The 21,099-nt window shown below is 35.4% G+C and overlaps 1 protein-coding gene across 3 annotated transcripts in view; it reads left to right on the top strand.

Annotated features, from left to right (window-relative positions):
- GPATCH2 (G-patch domain containing 2) overlaps positions 1 to 20,902 on the top strand; it is a 104,421-nt gene extending 83,519 nt beyond the window's left edge. For all 3 annotated transcript variants that reach the window (XM_010706699.4, XM_085219217.1, XM_085219216.1), the window contains exons 9-10: positions 3,935 to 4,017; positions 17,246 to 20,902. In XM_010706699.4, the coding sequence (XP_010705001.2) occupies positions 3,935 to 4,017; positions 17,246 to 17,415 (253 nt within the window). In that variant the 3' untranslated portion in view covers positions 17,416 to 20,902. The remainder of the gene's footprint in view (positions 1 to 3,934; positions 4,018 to 17,245) is intronic.
- The last annotated feature ends 197 nt before the right edge of the window (positions 20,903 to 21,099 follow it).

Below are 21,099 nucleotides of genomic sequence, written 5' to 3' on the forward strand. Positions count from 1 at the left end.
TACCCTTCTCAGTGATTGGGCTAGTGAATTTTTAACTCCAGAAGCAGCAGAGGTGTGTGTTCAGTTGCTCTCAGTGTGGGTCACCATGTAAGCCATGCAACTGTAGGTTCCATCACACAATGGTTGGTTTGGAGGATGTTCCCAAACGGTACATTGTCTACAGAGGGGTTTTGCAGATATTTGTGAGAGGTTATATCAGATCTATGTCTTGAACACCTGAAGGTGTTCAAGGCCATACTGTATGTAGCCTTGGGCAACCTGATCTGGTTGGTAGCAATTCTGCCCGTGGTATGCAGGTTGACACTAGATGATCATTAAGGTCCCTTCTAACCCCAAACATTCTGCTATTTTATGATTGTACGATGACATGAGTAACAGAAAAGACACTCATGAAAATCACTTACTTACTCAACTTTGATAATTATAGGGATGAAAAAAGGAGTCTGTTCTGTAGGTATAGATAGAATTGTTCAGGGAGTTTGAAGATGCCAAAAATTGTATGTTATGATAACAAGGACAAGTCTCTTGAGGAAAAAAAATGATAAGAAAACTGCCACTATTTAAGAAGGAGATAACAGAATTTGTCTGAATGTTTGTCACAATGTCTACATGCTTCTGAATAGTTTTGTGTGATAGTTTTGTGTGAATCTACAGGGATTGCTTCTATACAGAAGATAAACATATTTCTGTATCAAAACTGCTTTTCATTGTTTTATTTCCACAGAGTTTTATAGTTTGTTTTGCTGCTCCTGCTTTCTATAGTCTATATTCAGTTTTGAGGCTCTTATTTAACGTGTCTAATGAAGAGTCTAAATACAGCACCCAAGATTTTTTTTTAATAAATAAAGTTGACAGTAGTTTATCCAGTGTTTTTGTTTAATGTGTTGAGGCATGCCACAACAACAACAATTCCTGGCATGCTAGTGTAAGTTCACACCAGCCTGGCTTTTGCAGCCCTCTGATTTCCCCCTGCCACAACTTCGCCGCGGCTGTGACACTCGCAGGCCTGCTCTGCCGTGGTGCAGCTGATGCCCTGTCCATGCTCATATTTTTCTTATTGACAGTGAGTGTTCTTGCCAAACGCCAGGGACCATAGTCACATCTGTTTGTCTCCCAAGCTTGTCTGAGGCTGCTTGGGAACACTTTTTATCCAGAGGGCAGCTTTAACTAGGCCTAATACTCTGGAAAGCCTCTATTTGTAAATGCATACAATGAGGCGACAAGTTCCTGTTGTCTTTCCTTAAAAATTATTCCATTTGACACTGCTTGCTCTAGTTCCTGTCACCAGCTCGTCAAAAGCCAAGTTTTCAGGCAAGGTGGTCTTAACAAGTTTTATTTTTTCCCTAATAAAATGCCTAGCTTCCCTGCAGAGCACTATTTATAAATGATAGCTAGAAGCAAGCTAGGGATAAGTAGAGAGTAGTCAGGCAAATAGCTATCTTCCTTTCTGTAATCCTCACTCTTCTGATTTAATGCTAAGGAACATAATGCTGAACTTAGCCTGATTGAGGGTCAGAGTTCTCCCTACTTTCTAATACCCCCATTACGAGCATTTCAAAATGTAGTGTTCTGCTGAAGTACGATGCTTCATTTCATCTAACTGCTAGTTCAAGAACTGTGTTGGTTCTTGTCCATTCCTCTTAAAACCCTTAGCTTTATGTTTCGCTGTGATCTGAATGGCAGTGCATGTCAGATGGTAAGACCTGGTGAAAGTGAATTCCACTTCCACATTGAGAGCCAGTCTGAGACTTGATGTTAGTGGCCGTAAAACCAGATTTGACAAAGCTTAATTGGGACTCTAGCGTACTGCTATTTATTTGTGGCACACGGAGTTTTCAACAACGAAGAAATACCCACACTCACCTTGGCTGGTGATCAGATTGTTATGCCTTGCAAAGACAAATGATTCATTTATGCTGAAGGAAAGGGCTGCCTTTCAGATGTTCATTGATTTTAAATTAAAAAGTAACTGCTGTGTTCTACATGAAGGGTGACAACAATAACAAACTAGTCTTTACTTAGTGTTATTTGTTGCAACTCTATTCCTGTGCCTGGAGGAAAAGTGGGGAGACCCAAGTACCATAATCTTACAGATCAATAATCTGGATATCTCAATGTAGTATAACAGATAATCAATTCTGGGTAAAATAACTCAAACACTGTTAGCTGTTACTGCTCTAGCTTGTGTCTTCAGGTTCAATTGCCTGACTTTATCAATTTTTATCTTTCATCCTGCTTGTATTCCTGGAGACTTTCTCCATTTTTCATTCTGAAAGTGTAGAGTTGCACAAATTGTTTGGCATATAAATTGCCACACAACTTATTCTACATGTTTAATATCAATGTTATATGCATGTCTTAAATATTTATTTTCCCATATTATGTCTAAGTATTCATTTTCTGTATTGTATGGTTGGTTATGTGTTATATTCCTTGATTTCTGTCTGAATTTGGACTGAAATATAGCACATAGCATATAGCACATACTAACATAGAAATATGTTAGTATAGTGGTTCTACTGCAGTTTCTGGATGTTAAATAGGGTGGCATTTCAACTTGGAACTGCAAGGAAGAAAAAAAAATGAAAATAAGAGAAAAACATGTTGAAATAGGGACTCTTTAAGTGAAACTGGAATACGTTTCTGCATGAAACTTATTTATTGGAGTATTTTACTATTTAAATAAAAGCACTGCAGTACTTCCTTCTTAGTTTACTGTATTTTATTTTTTTTAAGTATATAGAAGACTGTACATTGTCATTTTTTAAATCAATATATTTTCACTCTTTGCCTTATTGAGAAGATCTGAAGGCTCTTGACATAAATGATAATTTGTAATTCATTTAGGAGCATCACAGCTTAAAAAAAAAAATTATACATGTGGTAAAGGCTAGTAGGTCATATATCCATGCTGAAACCAGATTCCCTGAGTGACAGAGTATTACTGTGCTACAGTAGACTATCAGATGCAATTCTCAGCTTATACATTTATCAGAATTCACCACAATACTGATGTAAGAGGTTCACAGTTCTGAATAACATATTTGGAAACAATAAAATTGTGGCACTTATAAATTATTCCATTTATCCCCTGTTCGGTTTCATTTCTTTCCAAAAAAAAACAAAAAAAAAACAAAAAAAAAACCCAGCTATGTATGTTCCTTTCTACAGAGATTGCACATTACTTTGAGAAAAATAATATCTCCTTTAAGATTATATTGCATTATTTGCAAATTCCAAATTTACCGCTTCCTATGGTACCTTATTGCTAGGTAGGTGGCTTTAATGTAGTAAGTTTGGCTTATCTACTGTCCTAAGCAGCTCCAACAGTTTACCAGTCTTAAGCTTATGGTTGTTTAATGTGAGACTGGACATTGTGCTCTGTTATATTGTTATCATACTGTACCTTTGAATGAGTAAAGTGCAAATTGTTGTGCTGCAAGATGATTTCATGTACCTTTGAAGAGTTGGCTGTTTCATGTTTTCTCATTTGTTCTTCATCTTACTTTAAAAAGAAATTGACAATGGTTTTCCTGCAATAAATGTTGTTCTGACAGTTAGGCTTTACTAGCCAATTGATATTGTACCAACAATATTGTGATTTCTTTAGATAATTAATCTTAGCTCTTTTCCTGTCAGAAAAAATAGTGTTTTTGTTTTTTTGTTTTATGTTGCACTGGAAAGATCACCAGTTTCGAAAATTAAAAAGCATCCCTTTTATATTATTCATTCCAAGAACAATTTATGGTGCTATGTTTAGATACTGAGCACTTGTCAACAAACATAATTATGCTTCGATATAAACAAGATTGGTGGCTTCACAGCACGGCTTCATCTCAGTTGAATGTTTTGATATAGGTTCGGATTATACAAGCTTTGTGTTTGTGGCATTTTTCTTCTTTTGTTAATAGTTTTCTCCTATAATTACTTGCAGGCAAACCAGTGTGCATTTAGGATCATTGTGCATGGGAGACATCAAACGGAGAAGGAAAGCTGCTCCCCTGCCAGGACCCACAGGTAACCAATTTCACTGGGACAGAACACAAAACACAAGATCTTAAATCTGTAAATATGAAGCAGTAGGTCAGCGACCCAGATAAATGCTGGGTAAATTCAGTAACTTACAATGTAACTTCAGGGTTGTTGTTTTTTTGTTGTTTTTTTTTTTTTTATCTTTATTTGTTAGTAGAATTAAAAGAATATATATATATATTTTTTTTTTTCCAAACATTCTCAATTTCTAGATATTTATAAGAGCATTTATTTAAAGAGATTATATCTTTTTTCATATACTAAGAATCACAGACAGTAAATATGGCTCATACCTGCTCAGGCATTACAAGGTAGAAGACTTAAGTTGTCTTTTATTTTTCTGTGAGGAGTGCACATGAATATAGTAAATATCCTGCAAACAACTGGAAAGTTGGTGATAAGCTTTAAAATTAATGCTGTCGATTAAATAGGAAGTAATTTCCAAGCACATTTCTGAAAGATTTTTACATGATCACAACCATTGTGTGCATTTTGCTGATGTCACTGCTGTGAAATGACTTTTTCAATACCTAGCAGTGATTTATAGGACACTTGTCAGTTTGTTTGTATTAATTATATATGTGCATACTGGAAACAACAGATGGTGTGTGTGTGTGTATCAGCATAAGACATTTTGTGTATTGGTAGTATGTAAATCTGGACTGTACATGGTAGCCATATGTAATTATTATAGCAACATACATAACACATATGGTTTTTCATATATATTCTAGATGTCTGTCTTTGGAGAAGGCTAATATTTGTATTCCAGTTGAATTCTCTCTTCTGAAATTTCATTGTTTTAAATCTCAATGGCAGTAAAAGACTAAGAATAATATTAAAAATGTTATTAAAGCACCTCAGTGGCAGTAGTATGGAAAAAGAGAATGTATGGGTCAGGTTCGAAGACTCTGAACATATGTGAAGTGAGAAAGAAAAATACTTAATGGTTGAAGAGAGAATAATATAATTATTTCTACAAGGTGATTTTCACTTGATAACTTTCAAGTACTAAAGGATGTCATTTTGTACTAAGAGGGTATGAAATATCATGAAATTCATTTTATTGTTCATTTTACCTTGGGCTTTCAGTGTTCAGTATTTTATTTTACAATCTGGTTCCACAGCGCAACTTTGCAAAGCCAATATTTTGATACTAAAGCAAATGTGTTATATTCAACATTGTATATCTCTATATTTACAGTTCTAGAGATTCTGAGTTCCCAGGACTTTCTTTTATTTGATGGATAACAGAATAATGATGAGTAAATGTATCATATGGGATACCTTTTAAGTAATTTGATGAGTTATTTTCTTTTTTAAATTCAAGGTAATCTCAATTTTCTTCTTTATAGAAGGAGGGAGGATTTTTTTTCTGTGCTCTCAAGTTTTTTTCTGCATTTTGTAAATTTGTAAAATTTTAAGCAACTTTGTAAATTATCTGTTGTAAATTTTTAAGCAATTTTGGTAAACTTCACATACATGTAGATAATATATAACATTTTATAAATTATTACTATTTTCTTCACTGCATATCTTCCTACAATTAAGTAATAAAATTAAGTAATAGTTCATTTGTTATGAGGCTTGATAATATATGTCGGTATTTTAAACCATTTTATGAAAGGTGTATGGTATCCTTTAAGAATGAAAATACATCTGGAAACTTGAATTAAAGTGGTCATTTTTAATATTGTATTATTTTCCTTTCAATTGTTTCAGATAAGATATAGGAACAGAATGACTAAATTTTATGCAGAAGAGTTTGTGAATAAATATTTTCTTGAAAGAAAAATATATGTGTATACCTACTTGAAAGGAAGTTGGAAGATAGAAGAAGCATTCTGCTAATAATCTTCCTTATTTAACAGTGAAATCTGAAAGGCTGTCTATAGATAAGTGATTAACTGCAAATATTTTCTTGAGACACATGTGCTGTAATGTTTTGCCTAAAAGAAGTCAGTTCTCTGAAAAAAACAAAGGTACATACCTTGCTCTGAAAGTAATGCCTCCTATTTATTTTCATAGAAACTGCAACATATACAAAGAGCATAATAACACTATTTGATAGTGTTTTGTAGCTGAAAATTCGCTCAAATTTTCAACATAGTCACCACTCACCACCTTGCTGTGCTCACATCCACTTTTTGGTCTCCATAAACATTCAGCAAGCATCAGTGAATGTAATTGGGTGCCTTTTTTTCCATGTGGAAGAATTCAGTGACACCCCTTTGCTTGATATGCACTTCCGTGTCGGGTGGCATTCTGTCAGTCTGCCCCTCTGCTGCCATCTGTCATATGGCAACAATCTTTAATGGAATACCGGCAGGAAAGTTCCACCTCTGCTTCCATATCACCAACATCTCTAATTTTGTGGGCCAGCCTAATAAAGTAGGAGATATTACTTCTGGAGCAGCCCTTGTAGATCAGGCAGTTGCATAGACTTTGCTTCTTAAAGTATACTACTTAAACTGAACATTCTAGTATGCTATGAGGAAAAAGTGGAAATAAACTATTGAATTTAATAGCATCAGAAAAAGCATGACCTGCATGACCTCTGGAAACACGTCTTAAAAATCATCTGTGTTTTTCAAAAAAATTACAGTGATAAAGAAATTGCTGTAGTGCTATGCACAGCCTTGGAAATGATCGTTTAAATGTTTACATTCAGTAGTGGTGGAGAGAATGACTGGTGATACCAGTGAAGTATTGAAATATGTTCTCTGTTTTGAGTCTCACAAGAGTAGCACCTGCTATTTTCAGACATCTTAAAAGCTATAGACTTCTGTAGCAAGCAGTGTTATTGGATAAACGTTTATTAATTGTGACAAGAACACCCAATTTATTTCAGTACTCCAGCTTATTTACTGCTCTTTCACCTTTGTATTTTGTATTGAAAAAATAAAATGAATATTGATAGAGTTAGATATTGATTTCTAAATTTATAACCTGTTCTCAGCCTGGAGTCAAAGTCACATACCAATAGGTTTGTGTATATAAGTAACAAAGGATGTAGATTTACTTGTACAGCAATGAGAAACTATTGAAGCAAGAAAGTTTGAGCAACACAGTGCATTATATAGTTTGAAAAACGTCACTTGTAAAGGTGAAGAAAAGCTGTGTTGAAAAGCAGTGAAGAAAGCAGGAAATAATATTAGGTATGGATTGTTAAAACCTGGCAGTACTGAGGTGGTGAAGTCTTAATCTGTCTTTTTTTTTTTTTTTTTTTTTTCCTAAAATAAATTTTCTAGATTTTGAATGCTTGATATAGTCTCATCTGTGTATTAATTGAGCTTAGGCAGGTAATTGGTTTATCAACTGAAAAAAAGATGGAAAAAAAAATTGTTTACTTTCTACAATTGCTTGTAAGAATCAAGTGTTGTACATTAGAAATATCTGTTTTTGCACACCTTCTTCTGTGGAATCAATATTATTTCAGTGATTCAGAAGTAAAATTTGGGGCTAGGTCATTTTTAATGGCTTTATGCCCTCTGACTACTTGAGCATTAGAGCTATTTCAGATGACACACTGACATATTTCACTGTAGCAATACAATGTCCTCAAGTTTGTATAAAAGCTCTTAGGCAAGCCAATATATCATCTTCGAAATAACCCTACCAAAACTGGGTTCTGGTACCAATGAAAATAATAACAAAACAAACAACAACAAAAATTGTAAAGAAGAGAAAGGATGAAGTGTTGTTTATAGCTGAAATGTGTACATTGGAAATGCTTCCAGAAAACAACTCAGATTACCGATTTAAAGTCTCACATGAAAGTAGTAGATGCTTCAGAATTTCAGATGCCATGATATATTTACTCCAGTTTCTCTCCTAGTGACTTTGTCACCTTCTGTAAAGATTTTATTTTTCAATCAGCTTTTTTTTTTTTTTTTTTTTTTTTTTTTGTCTTTATATGAGATGCTTCTAAACCTTGCTTGCTGGAAATGTTTTTTTGGTGAGCAAATTCTGCTTGATGTCTGAAGGATGTTAATAACTTAATTTAATGAGTGTAGAAAATTGGATCCAGAATAACAGAAATGTTAAGTTTTATTTGTATGCGTTATAAATAACCATTTATTTATATTTGAAAATGTTCTTTTATATCTGGTGTTTATTATTGTGCTTTATAGTGTGGATTTGCAAAATCTAAATTTAAAAAGCAAGCTATCTTGTAGTTGAAATACAAAGAATTTACGTATTAAATATATGTTATTGTGCATTTTATAGACAACTTAATATTGATAATTTTTATGAAAAGCAAACTTCAGATATTAAGTCTTCATCTATTTGGAGTGTTGTATGCTATGCTACAGGCTGCTGCAGAGTGAAATAACAAAGTTAAGACTCATTTTAAAAAAAAAAAAAAAAAGCTTTTCAATGAAAAATATGACATTCTTAATTACAGCAGAAACACTGAGCACTCCTATAATGCCATCATGACTCACTTTAACAAGGTAATCAAAAGGGTACATGTTTTCATTCCTTTTTAAAAATTGCCAACAGAACAGCTAAGCAAACTATTTTGCTGATGCTTAATATGTCAGTGATTAAAAATCAGACCTGAATATCTGCAGTACCAAAATGATGATTTGAAAAAGATCGTGATTATACCTTGATAACAGAGGTTTCTGAGGGTGAGTTTGTGGTGAAGGTCAAGTTACGGAAATAGTTGCAAAGACAGGGAAGGCTTTTGCTGACTTGAATGAACTGTCAGTAGATTTCCAAAACTCTAGACAAACTATTTTATGCCTATTTTCTTCTTAGCTTGATTCATGGCTTTTCCACCTACTAAATGTACAACTCTATCAACAGAAGTCTCTTTTTCATAGAGCAGTTACAACACTGGCATGTAGTGAATACTCTCTCTTATCACAGTACACCAATTCTTATCATCTTTTATGGGTTACAAAGCCTATCTACCTGAGCATCCAGCCTTTGGAGATATATATATATTTATATATATATTTAATGTAATTTATTTCTGCAAGAGATTGAATTTTAGAGGCTTTTTTTTCATTTTTTCTACTGACAGTCAGTTAAAAAGTAAAAGATCTGGGTGTACCATGTATTAGAAACAACACTAGGTACTGTAAAGAAACAGTTCCTCTCAGAGGAGCCACCTCCATTTTAAATGCTTTGGGGGAGGCTTTTTTATTATTATTATTATTATTTTATTTTATTTTTATTTTTCCTTGATTGTTTTGTCAACCACTCAAATGCATTGATAGTTTGAGTTTCTGATCTTGGAGAATATGGGCCTGGCAAAGAGCAAAGTCAGGACTCTGAACTTCATGAGAGCGGACATCCATCTTAGAAATTAGTGGATGGGATCCCCTGGGATACTGGCCATAGGGATATAAGAATGGAACAGAGCTGCAGCGCTTTATGGACGCTTTTCTGAGAGCAAGAGCTTGCAGGAAAGGCAGGAATCCTGCATGGCTGAGCAAGGACCTGATGCTCAAATTGAGAGAAAATAAGAAAATGTACAAGCAGTGGAAACAGGGAATCTTGGCCTCGAAAGAATACAGAGGGCAGCCATTTGGTCATGCAGAGATTGGATCAGGAAAGCCAAAGCACAGATGGAACTGAACTTGCATCATAAATTGTTCTTGGAATGAATAACTTAAATGTGAAAAATAACAACTAGGGGTTCTGCAGGTCAAAGAGGAGTAGACACAGGCTTTAAAAGGCATAGAGAAGGCTGAGATACTCAAGTTATTTGCCTTCACTGGCAACTGGGCTTCCCATACTTCTCACAACCCTGAACCTCTAGATGAGGCTGGGGGAACAATATCCCTCCCAGTGTAAGAGTGAAGCAAGTCAGAGACCACCTCGTGAGGCCGTACAAGTTTGCAGGGCGATAACGTGCATCTCAGGGTTCTGAAGAAACTGCCTGATGTGGTTGCCAAACCATTCTCCAACATATTTGAAAAGTTGTAACTGTGAGGCAAAGTCCCTGGTGACCATTAAAGGAGACCAAAAAGATCTGGAGAGACTTGAAAAGTGAGCCCATGTGAACCTAATGAGGTTCAATAAGGCCAAGTGCAAGGCATTGCACTTGGGTTGAGGCAATCCCTGGCATGCACACAGACTCAAAGAAAAACTCCATGAAAGCAGCCCTGTGAAGAATGAAGCAGGGGTCCTGGTGGACAAGAAGCTGGATGTAACCCAACAGTGTACACTTGCAGCCTAGAATGCCAACAGTATCCTGGGCTGCATCAAAAGAGAGATGGCAACAAGGAAAGGGAGGTGATTGTTCTCTACTCTGCTCACATGAGGCCCCATCTGGAGTACAGCATCCAGGCCTGGGGCCCCTGACACAAAATCAGTGCAGAGCTACTGGAGTGGGTCCAGAGGAGGGCCATGAAGAGAAGAATGAGGAAATTTTGATTTTTTTTTTTTGATTGTTAACGTATAGCTTGACATTATCACTGCTAAGGCCACATCTAATAATTGCATACTGATGTCTTCACTACCAACACAAGGATTGCAGTTGGCTTGTATAAGTGACACGATTGCATTTTAGAGAGAAAAAGTGCTGCTGGTTGTGGTTATTCTTATATCTTTCAAATAGAAACGGATATTTCAGTGTTTTCTCAGGCCTTCATTTTACTAGAAAGCTCTCCAAAACAAGAATCGTTTAAGTCCTATTATTATCTATGTATTCTAGCCAGAAGTCTTAGTAATGTTCCAGTTTTTGTTCTTCGTGTTTATTATTGTATACTTCTTAGTAAAGTAGCGTCTAGCAGCAGTGTAGATACGGGCCCTGAAAAATAGGCAAATGTTTATTTAACCCATAGTAAATGCATATGTGCATGGATGTATTTGACTAGTTTTGATAAATTAATCTTCATCTTTAAATTTAGTGTGACAGAAGATACTCTAACCACATAAGCACAGCATCAGTGATAGAAGTAATTGTTACCCAATACCAGTGGTCCATCCAAACTTGGTTTAAGGTTATTCAAAGCATAGAGGCATAGTCCTAATATCCATTTAATCCTCAGTCTTTCTGCTGGAATTAATAATAGAGCTGTCCATTTGGAGAACATTTTTTGTGGTTTAAGTTCTTTCTCAGCAGGACTCAGTGCAAGGTTACAACTATTTTCATACAAGTCAGAGAACGCTTATCAGAATAGGGCAATCATGGCAAGTGTTGGGGGTGTTGTGCAGAACTTTAGAATTCTCCCTGGTGGAAACACTTCTGAAATAAGTCCAGTGACTGTCAGCATAGATAGGGAATAAAGCTGGCCTCATTTGGACCCTAGTGAAAATACAAATATGAAAATACAAATATAAATAGATTCCCCCCTACCAAGGAATAAGCAGAATTCTACTAATTCTAGCTTTTTCCAACCAAAGATAGTAGAGATTGAATGGGTGAAAGAATACGCTTCACCCACAGTTTGGCCCAGTCAAGCAAGGAAGGGGAAGAGCACTTGGGAGTCCAAGTGATCTGCAATGATGGAAGACTAGTTAAACCAGTTCAGTGTCCAAATTTTCATCGGTGTGTAGTTCTGTAATTGGGAAGGTTGAAAATTAATGTAAAATCTAGGGTTTCTACTATAGGATCCATCTACCCCTGCTGCAATTATGCAACAATTACTTTTAGTTCACCTAGCAGTGGGACAATAGGAGTGAAACTGTAGCAGTGCAGACATTGAGTTCTGCTGTGGATGCTGGATAGGTTTGAAGGCTTCCATCAGCTGAGGTTCTGACTGCCTTCTCTGCTGGTTTCATCTCTATAGTGGCTAGAGTAGAATGCAGTGCAAGCAGATGTACTTAGAGCGTAATTCTTCTAAGGCTATTATTGAGGCATAATCCTTCATACCTTATTGTGAGGCATATATCAAAGTTTAGCCTTACAATTCAATCTCAAATACTTAAATAAATAATGCAGTATTTTCATATCTGCTCTTCTTTGTTTGCTTGTTTTTGTTATATTGCCACAGCATAGTGAACTGTGAAAACCACTAGAGGTACTGATTTAAAAAAAAATCACAGTATGGCTATCAGCCACACTCACATTGCTGACTGTGTACAATTATCCAAAACAGTTTTAAGAACATAAATATCTGGGTAGCCTGATTCCCATTTTTTTAGTTAGAGAGAATGAACATAGCAAAGATGCACTGCAGCAGCATGTTATTTTGATTACATTTCTTCTAAAATATATTGTGTATCAAGATCAGTCCCTACTGTTCTGAGCTCATCTGTCTAGTCAGAAATCAGAAGAGAAAAAGAAGAGATGGAATATTAAATGCTTTCAGAAAATGAGGGGGAAAGTGCACTAGCTTTTAAAGTGAAGCAGCATGTATCGTTTCGCCTTCCATTGGCTGTTTATCCAACATCAATACAACACTTTAGGAGCCAAATTACTAAACAAGCTGCCAATTAGGCTTGCAGTCAGCTGGATAGATTAGTGGCTAAGAGAGGCAGATACAAGATTTTCATCTCTTGAGCCAATTACGCAAGTGAATTACCATCCACAATACTCCTTGGAAGATTTGAGGTAGAAAGACTGACTCTGCTGTGATAGACGTAAGTGAGATCCAGGGTAGGGGGTAAGGGTTAGCAGGCCATGTATTGCAAAAATTACCCAAGCAAAAAGAGATCCTTCTAGGAAAGGATTTAAAGGATTTAAGGCTGCTGAGAGCGATAGAAAAGGAAATAATAGTTGTGGAATGCTCTGCAAAGGCAATGCTGTTCTACTCACAGGTCTTAATCATATAAAAGAAAGATGAAAGGCCAAGACTATATTTCTGTACAGTGTCATTTTCTCAGAACTGTTTAAAAAAAAAAACAACATTTTCTTAACATCACAAAAGTTCAATGGCCAGAGATGAAATTACTTCAGTATGCCTTAATTTGCTTCTTACAGCTTAAAAATAAAAACAGTAGTGCTTTTTAAAATAAGAGTTATTTAAGAGGTTGAACCTAGCTGTATTCCAATTTTATTGACACATATTTAAACTAAGCATGCTTGATATTAGTCTTACCCAGAAATTGGACCTTACAAATAAATATTTTCACAATTATGGTTGATAGGGTCACAGTTCCTTTATTTTTCTAGAATACATGATAACTTAATTGGTGAGCTTTTAAGTATTTTAGAAAAAGCTTTTAGCAAATAAAATGTATCTGTCTGATCAAAACTATGCTTAGGCTCATTTGTTTCCTGCAGAGGAGCATTGTTTCTTAAATATGAAGCAAATTTAAAACCTGAACTTTTGCAAGCTGTTGTATCCAAAAATGATTAAACAGATGTGGAGCCTGCAGCAGCATTAGACCTCTGATCTGATTTCAGCTTACAGATGGAATTAAATTAATTCATGGCAATCACTGTAAAATCAAGGGTATGGCACTGAATGCTAGTGTACTGTTTAACCAGGACATACCTGTCTCAACAGCTGTTAAGAAAAAATTGCATACCTTTATTTTCATTAAAACTTGCCTTTAATAACATCATAAATATCATATCAAAAATTACATAAATGTGATGTTTTTTGGTGTTTTTTTTTTTTTCTCTTCATAGGTTTGTTTCTTTCTTATCATATTCCATGTATGTAAGGTCATATGCATAATAATTGTAGACCTTGAAGTGTGTCTATTCATATGCACAAATGTTTGAGGGGAGGGCTTTTTAAAATTATTATTCTGGCTGCCAGCATTGCTAAGTGAAGGGATGCAAGTGGAGGAATTTGTAAGTACTATCTTCTCATCAAGCTACTACTGTTCCTCAGTATTAGCTCCTCACTTGTGTAATGGTAACTACTCCTGCATATAGACTTCTCATCTGAAAGTTCAGGAACCAAATTGTTATATAATTGAGTCATTTTCAGTCTGTAAAAAGAAAAGACTCTACATAGAGGATTCCAGCAAATTATTAATACAGAAACTTCCTCGTAACTCATGCAACCCCACAAAGCCCCATACAGCAATAAACTTTGAAAAATGCATCCCTTCTCTTTTGCTTAATCTGATTTTGTATAGTTATGTTTTGTGGGATGGCACAATGTTGATTTTGTTGATTTTGTTCTTGCTCCTGGGTGGGTCAAGACTGAACACATCCCAGAGGTACCACAGCCCTTTTCAAGGCCAATGTGCTTGGACCATTCTCTCTAAAAGGCCCTACTGGCTAGTCCAAGAAGTGCCCTAGGCTTGAATTAAAAACTGAACTTGAAGATGAATATTACAAGGACAATTACCGATTTTAATTAGAAAATTAATGCCCAGAGCATATGAATTGGGGGTCAGGGAAATAACAAACAGTGTAGTGTGATTTTTTTTTTAAGAGTTCTTTTCGATCATGCAGTGGGTCAAAGATGCAGGGTTGGTTTTATTTTGTTTTTATTTCTGATTGACCATGAGATGGGGGAAAAAGGCAGTTATGAATACAACTACCCATGTTCTTTGATTCAGAAAAAAAAATTTACATTATAAATTAATATCCCTGCAATTCTTATTCATCGTTTGAGAAATTTAAGACAGACATAGAAATGTTTATATAAAAACTGACTATACTGCAAATGATTTGCATGTATTAAACTTTTTCAAAATTGAAATAAAAGCTATTCATATTTACATTATTTACATGAAAGAGTAATTAGTCAATGTTCATGCCTATAACATAGGCAAGTTGTGTGGCTTTTTGGTTTTGCTTTATTATTGCTGCTGTACAAAGCCTCCAAGCACATTACCCTTTGGACAGTGCATGCTGCTTGATTGTTTGCCCAAAAGGAAGCGTGGAAGCCAAGTTTATGGTAGTTTCTGCTCTCTCTTTTTGTTGCAACTTGGCAAAGTGTAAGAATGAAACAGAAGGCTTGAGGGCAGGCCTTGGTGTTCTAATAGGAAATAGAAGTATATTCAGTAGGGAAAAAAAAACAATTTTTATATGCATTTCTGATGTACGTATGCCTGTTGAAACAAAAAGAATTTTCCTGTCAGTTGCAGAAAGGAAACAATGTCGCAATGAGCAACATTAAAAAAAAAATAGAATTACAAAATAGCAACATCCAATTATTTAACTATATCATGGTACAGATTGTTTCTTTGTGCATTTTTTTGTGAAGTTGCTCTGGATTTCTTGATAATTAATGTTCAAGTACAAAGGTATGTATTTTACAGGAAAAATTATGTCGGTTTCCTTTCCCCCCAAATGGACTAACAAAAAGCTGTGTATTTTGACTCAAGCTGTGCCTTGCATGCCAGCCCAGCAGCATTTGTCTTTGTCTAAGCAGTATTATGAATGGTTTAGTATTTCCAATACTTATATGTCATGAAATATACTCTTATCTTTGTTCTTTCTTGCTTGACGGATCTCTTGGATCTTTCTTTCCTTTGAAGTTCACTTAATTGTTCCATGGCTACTGAAAACCACATGCCATTTCTTACCATGAGTTGCTGTGAAGAGTGAACCAAAACAGGCTTCCAGGATTTTACCTGTGAGGTTTACCTTTGCTTTTGTTGAACCGTTGCCTTTCTTCTTTTTGTTTTTTTGACCTAGAAAGTATAACTAAGAAGGTTGCAAAGCCTGTGTTGTGTATGCCAGGCAATGTCAGGGACTTGACTGTATGAAAATTGCCTCTGCCTGTGGGGGCCTGAAAAGAAAGGAAGTCTTGGTCATTGAATTCTGTGCTGGTCAGTTCAAGGGAAACCCTCTCGGGGATGAGAGTCTGCTGACTTAAAAGCCTTTTTTAAGTCTAGCATTAAGCATAGCTTCAAACTAGTATTAAAGAATGCTTTCTCTCAGTGCATTTCCCTTTTTCTTTGACTCGAAGACTGAGGTACTTGGAAGCTGCCTACCTTTTATGTAGCCACTGTTTTGCTGAATCTAAACGGATCTGTAGTGAATTGTGTTTGAGTACCATAAATTCATCAACTCAGTCACCATAATGCGCCTCTTCTTTTGAACCTCTGTCTCCCTGTGGGGTTTCCCCTATGCAGCTTTGCTTTTGTTTTGTGGGTGTTAAATGAGGCTTTTCAGAAGTACTTGTTCAACTTTTGTTTTGTTCCTATTTAGTAAGCCAGCTTCTTGTCTGATAAATTCTTGATTGAAGACAACATAGCCTTCAAAAACAAAACACCATGGACTCCTCCTAAAATATTTTTCAGAAAGTAGCAGGCCAGAATGAGCATGTAAAAAGTTAAGCAGATAATGTCTAGAATTGGGCATGTGGTGGGTTTTGTTGTTCTCTTGTCAGGGGGAAGGAGCATGCTGTACAAAGATAAAAACAAAAACCAACCACCTACATGCACTAGCTTGTGCTAGCTTAAAAGTTCATTCTTAAAATTTTGTCTTTTGTAACGTCATAAGAATCACTGTAAATTCTTGAAACTAATATAAATTGTATTCCTGATGCAAGATAGACACATAAGGGAAGTTACCCATGTGTCGTTTCCAGAAGTCTATCTTGAGGAGCTTGGAAGCCTGGAGAAAAATAAATTGCTTTGTTATTTAACATTCATATTTCTTTTTGCTATTTTCATAAGAAAATGAATGTTATATTACATTTTGCAATCTTGAAGGTCTTTTCTGTAGAGTATGTGAAACTTTCTACAATTGTGTAGGAAGAAGCCTGTAAACAGCATTAAATGTTGTTGAAAATACCAAAAAGTGAACTGGACAATATCAAAACTCTTGTAATTTTAGTAAAGCAGAAACTGAGTAAGGATATAGCTGTATTTCAGAATATTAGACCTCTTGTCTGTATTATAATCTCTATAGAAGCTGCAAGTGTTTAATCAGAAAACATTTGTAGTGTTTATTGAAAGTGATCTTCTTGAGCATTGATAATATTGCTGAGGATGGATAGGTGGCCATGATAGTATGGTGTGTCTCAGCTTAATAATTGTGTAGGTCAAGACATTTGTGTAATCTAGCCCTTTTATTGGTAGACTCGAGCATATGATGCATATTCTTCAAGACTGATGTAAAATCCACTGTATTGGAATAAAAAGGATCAACAACAGTGTTTGTCACACTTAAATAATGAGTAAGTCTTTAGAAATATCAAAAATAAAGCCGTAGGTTGTATTATTTGGAACTCATATGCAGTCAGGAGGTCAACATATGCAAAGACAGCCTGTTCTAGCAACCTATTAGATGAATTAGGAGAATAGAAAGAATTAAAGCTTTAAAGGAGATTATCCTGCTTTTCTCCACATGGCAGGCAGTGCTGATTAATGCTGTGTGTTTCTTTAATCTCAGGGTTTGTAGGTGAAAACACCCAACCAATCCCAGAAAACAACATTGGAAATCGAATGCTTCAGAGCATGGGCTGGACTCCTGGCACTGGCCTTGGACCAGACGGGAAAGGGATAGCAGAGCCAATACGAGCCATCCAGAGACCAAAAGGACTTGGACTTGGATTCAGCTGACAGAAATGCACTTTGGCTGCCAAGTGAAAGTAAAGATTGAAAATAATTTAAAAAGACAAGAATTGCAAACTTGTATTATTTGTTATGATCAGCAAATCCAGTTGTTCTTCTCTCAAAGATCACTGAAGCCTGTGTGCTTCACATCAGCTACTCCAGCTGCAAGTACAGCCACAGTGACAGAACGGCGTTTGAATCTAATTTTACAATGGTGCTACAATTTACAAACACTTGTATTTTTTTATTTCCTCTGGTCTTAAAGTTTGTATTAAGTAAAAAATTCAGTGTATTTGCTTCTTTTCATAGAGCCTTCTGACACAGCAGATTTTAGTATATAAGCAATTTTTTTTGTAAGTATAATTTCATCTCAAGAGCCTTGATAAGGTTTGTCAAGGAAAATTGAAGTTTATATAGTAATTGTGTTTTCCCCCTTTTCAGGCCAAGTTTCCAAACCTGATATTTCTAGTGTTTAACAGTATTTGAGGATAAGCTGTCATTTTGCCTGTAAGATATACATGTTTTCTGCTGGAAGGTGATATGTTATACAATTTTGTATAAGAGCGTGAAAAATGGTTTTGTCATCATAGGAATGCCATTTCAACATCATTATCTGGCAATGTATCACTGTCTTCCACATTCAAGCTCAAAAGTAAAGCTTTTATACTTGTTTTTACATTTGCAGGATTATCTTTTTTCAGCAGATATTTTAAAATTTTTAAGTTTATTCTAAGTGTGGATATCTCTTTATATAAATAATCCTTAATGTGTCTACACTTAAGGATATATTTCAACTTTGAACCAGAAAGTTGTATTTTAAAGATGCCCCTGTCAGTGTTAATATGCTGGGATTTGGTATTTTAAACAATGCAGTGTTCAACATTTGTTTTGTGATTGTGCTGGTGCCAGTGAGCCACAATGTTTAAGGAACATAAAGTAACTGAAAAAGGACAAGAAGTGAGATTAGGATGAAGGAAAGGAAGGAAAAAGATAGCTTCTTAAACATCGAAGCTAGCAATTTAAAATCGAGAAGGGTCATTAAGTGTTTTAATCAGTATCCTAATGTATCTAATATCAGCAGTAGTAATTTCATTAAGCAGCAACCAATCAAGCTCCCAAGGCACTATTGGTCTGTAGTATAAAACAAATTCCACTTTAAAATTGAATGATAGGGCTGAAGAAAACGGTTGTGCAGATGGACTAAGGAGAAAATATTGCACCTGCTGTAGTAGCTAGAAATATTTACTTTGATTGCAGAGGGAACAGGATTTGGTTCTTCAGTTTCTTTTTCTTCCCTGTCCTTGCTACCAAATTGCTTAGAAAAATACCTTAAAGATGATTGCAAAGATAATTCCTGAGAATAACAGGAGTGCAGCCTCCTTCATGTGACTGAAACATAGTGATGAATTTTAAGAACTGTTTTTTTCACTGATCTTTTTCTTTCAAATTCACCCTTTTTTTTTTTTTTCTTTTTCTTTTTTTTTTTTTTTTTTCCAGAAAAGCAATGCTAGGAAATGTAGCAACATTATAACATGGAATTTTCTTAAAAGTTTTGTTTATTCTTTCCAGGGTGAGTACTGCCAATTCAGAAACTTTCTTTCACAACTTATATAGTGTAGAGTAAAAGGCTAGTACCTGTTGTTGTTCTTGATGATAGCTGAGTGCAGATGTTCTATGAGTTTCAGAAAAGCCATTTATTGTTCTTTGCATCCTTGATATCATTGTGTGGTTTTGCCTTTTAACATTATAAGAATTTTTAAACAGACTTGGCATTTATAATCAGTGCAAACTTTTTATGGAAGGTTTTGGAGCATAGGATAACGTATGTTAGACACTTCTAATATCTCTTACACACCAAACCAAGTTAAATACATTCTGTACCCAAAGAGTTCCAGGGCCACGTAATTGCGAAGAACCTGGAATTCAGCAGACAGCAGAGGTGCTCGCTTCTGTATTTGTTATTTACAGTAATAGATTTATATGACACACTCCTATTCTTTCAATGCAATGCCTGCAATTCTCTTAGTACGACCATCTAGCCAGTTCCTTATCTTGTGAGTGATCCATCCATCAAGTCCATTTTTCTCCAATTTGGCAGTCAGGATGTCATGCAGGACTGCTTTGCGCAAGTCCAGGTAGATGACATCAGTTGCTCTTGCTTTATCCACTGATGCTGTAATTCCATCATAAAAGTCCACCAAGTTTGTCAGACATTATTTATCCTTGGTGAAGCCATGTTGGTACCACCAATCACCTCAGCTTTGTTTTCCATGTGCCTTAACAGGACTTTCAGGAGGATCTGCTCCATGATCTTGCCAGGTGCAGAAGTGAGACTGACTGGGCTGTAGTTCCCTGGATCCTCTTTTTTTCCTTTATTTGACAGTCAGTGGGAACTTCACCAGTTTGCCATGACCTTTCAGATACGATGGCTAGTGGTTTGGCAACTTCATCTGCCAGTTGCCTCAGAACCCACGATTGGATCTCATCAAGTCCCGTGTTTTTTGTTTTATATCAGTCTGTTAGAAATTATTAGACGTTAAAACCAGTCAAATTGACTTTCATATGGAGATGAATACACCTTGACTGTTTTCCAGCATATATTTTTAGATGCCACAGCTAATGATCAGCTGTAGAAATTGATTTATTAGAATATTTTAATCTCATGTTTTGAGGTAGTTTAATGCAGTAAAATTCCCATTCAAAATCACATCATTTTTCCACTTCTCACAGGTGTGATTTATGATATTCCAGTAGTGTAACTTTGCACAATTAAGGCTAGCATTAGGAAGAAAATAAAAAAACAAAATCATTCTGGTTTGTTTTGTTTTGTCTTTTTTAAGTCACTGCAATGTTTGTTGGCTTTGAAACAAGTTGAAGTACCTGGTTATTTTTCTTCAGGATTTTCCCATGCATAACTTAAAATCATCTGCTATTTAACTTACAATCATACTTGCTATAAAACTGGTTCACATTATTTTACAGTACATGTAGAACTATTTCCAATAAGAATTCATACTGACTATGATACTGAAGGTTTTTATGCCTGCATAAATATTGGTTCATCTTGTATCTACAAGTTACTATCACTCACCAATTTTTTTCCATTTAAGTGTTTGATTAATTGGTAGTTAAGCTGTTAACATAATATTCTGCCTATGCAGAATGTTTAGTAAAAAGAAGACACAGCCAGTATTATCAACATCGCATTTTGCTACATTCCATTGTATTTCAGAGTTCTGTGAATTAAGCCATTAACAGTTAATAGAAGAAACACATGAGCAGTTGCTGGCAGAATACTGTTTTTAAGTAAATATTTGTTGAAGTCAGAGAAGCGTTATCAATATGCTTATTTTAACAAGTTTGTCCCTGCATTTGTCTTTCTTCAATTAGGTCAATAATGGGTGTAGAATGGCAGTAAATAGCTAAATAATATGTATTGAACGCTTTGCTTTAACAGCATAAATGCAAGATGAAATAAAATAATTAGACTCCACGGGTTTTGTATGTTCTTTTCTTTAAGTTGCCCTTTTCAATGACGGTGTTACTGCTCAGGTGAGTGCAATAGCGTTGTTTCTGAAAATGTAATTAGGATTGCTAATATCTTGTAGCAAGCATACGTATATTGTGCTAACGCTGTTTTTTGTATTGTAATCTCCTTACCAGCACTTTTCTAGGTGGTTATTTACCAGA

The sequence above is a fragment of the Meleagris gallopavo genome, chromosome 2 (genome assembly GCF_905368555.1).
Source record: "Meleagris gallopavo chromosome 2, MGAL_WU_HG_1.1, whole genome shotgun sequence".
Classification (NCBI taxonomy): domain Eukaryota; kingdom Metazoa; phylum Chordata; class Aves; order Galliformes; family Phasianidae; genus Meleagris; species Meleagris gallopavo.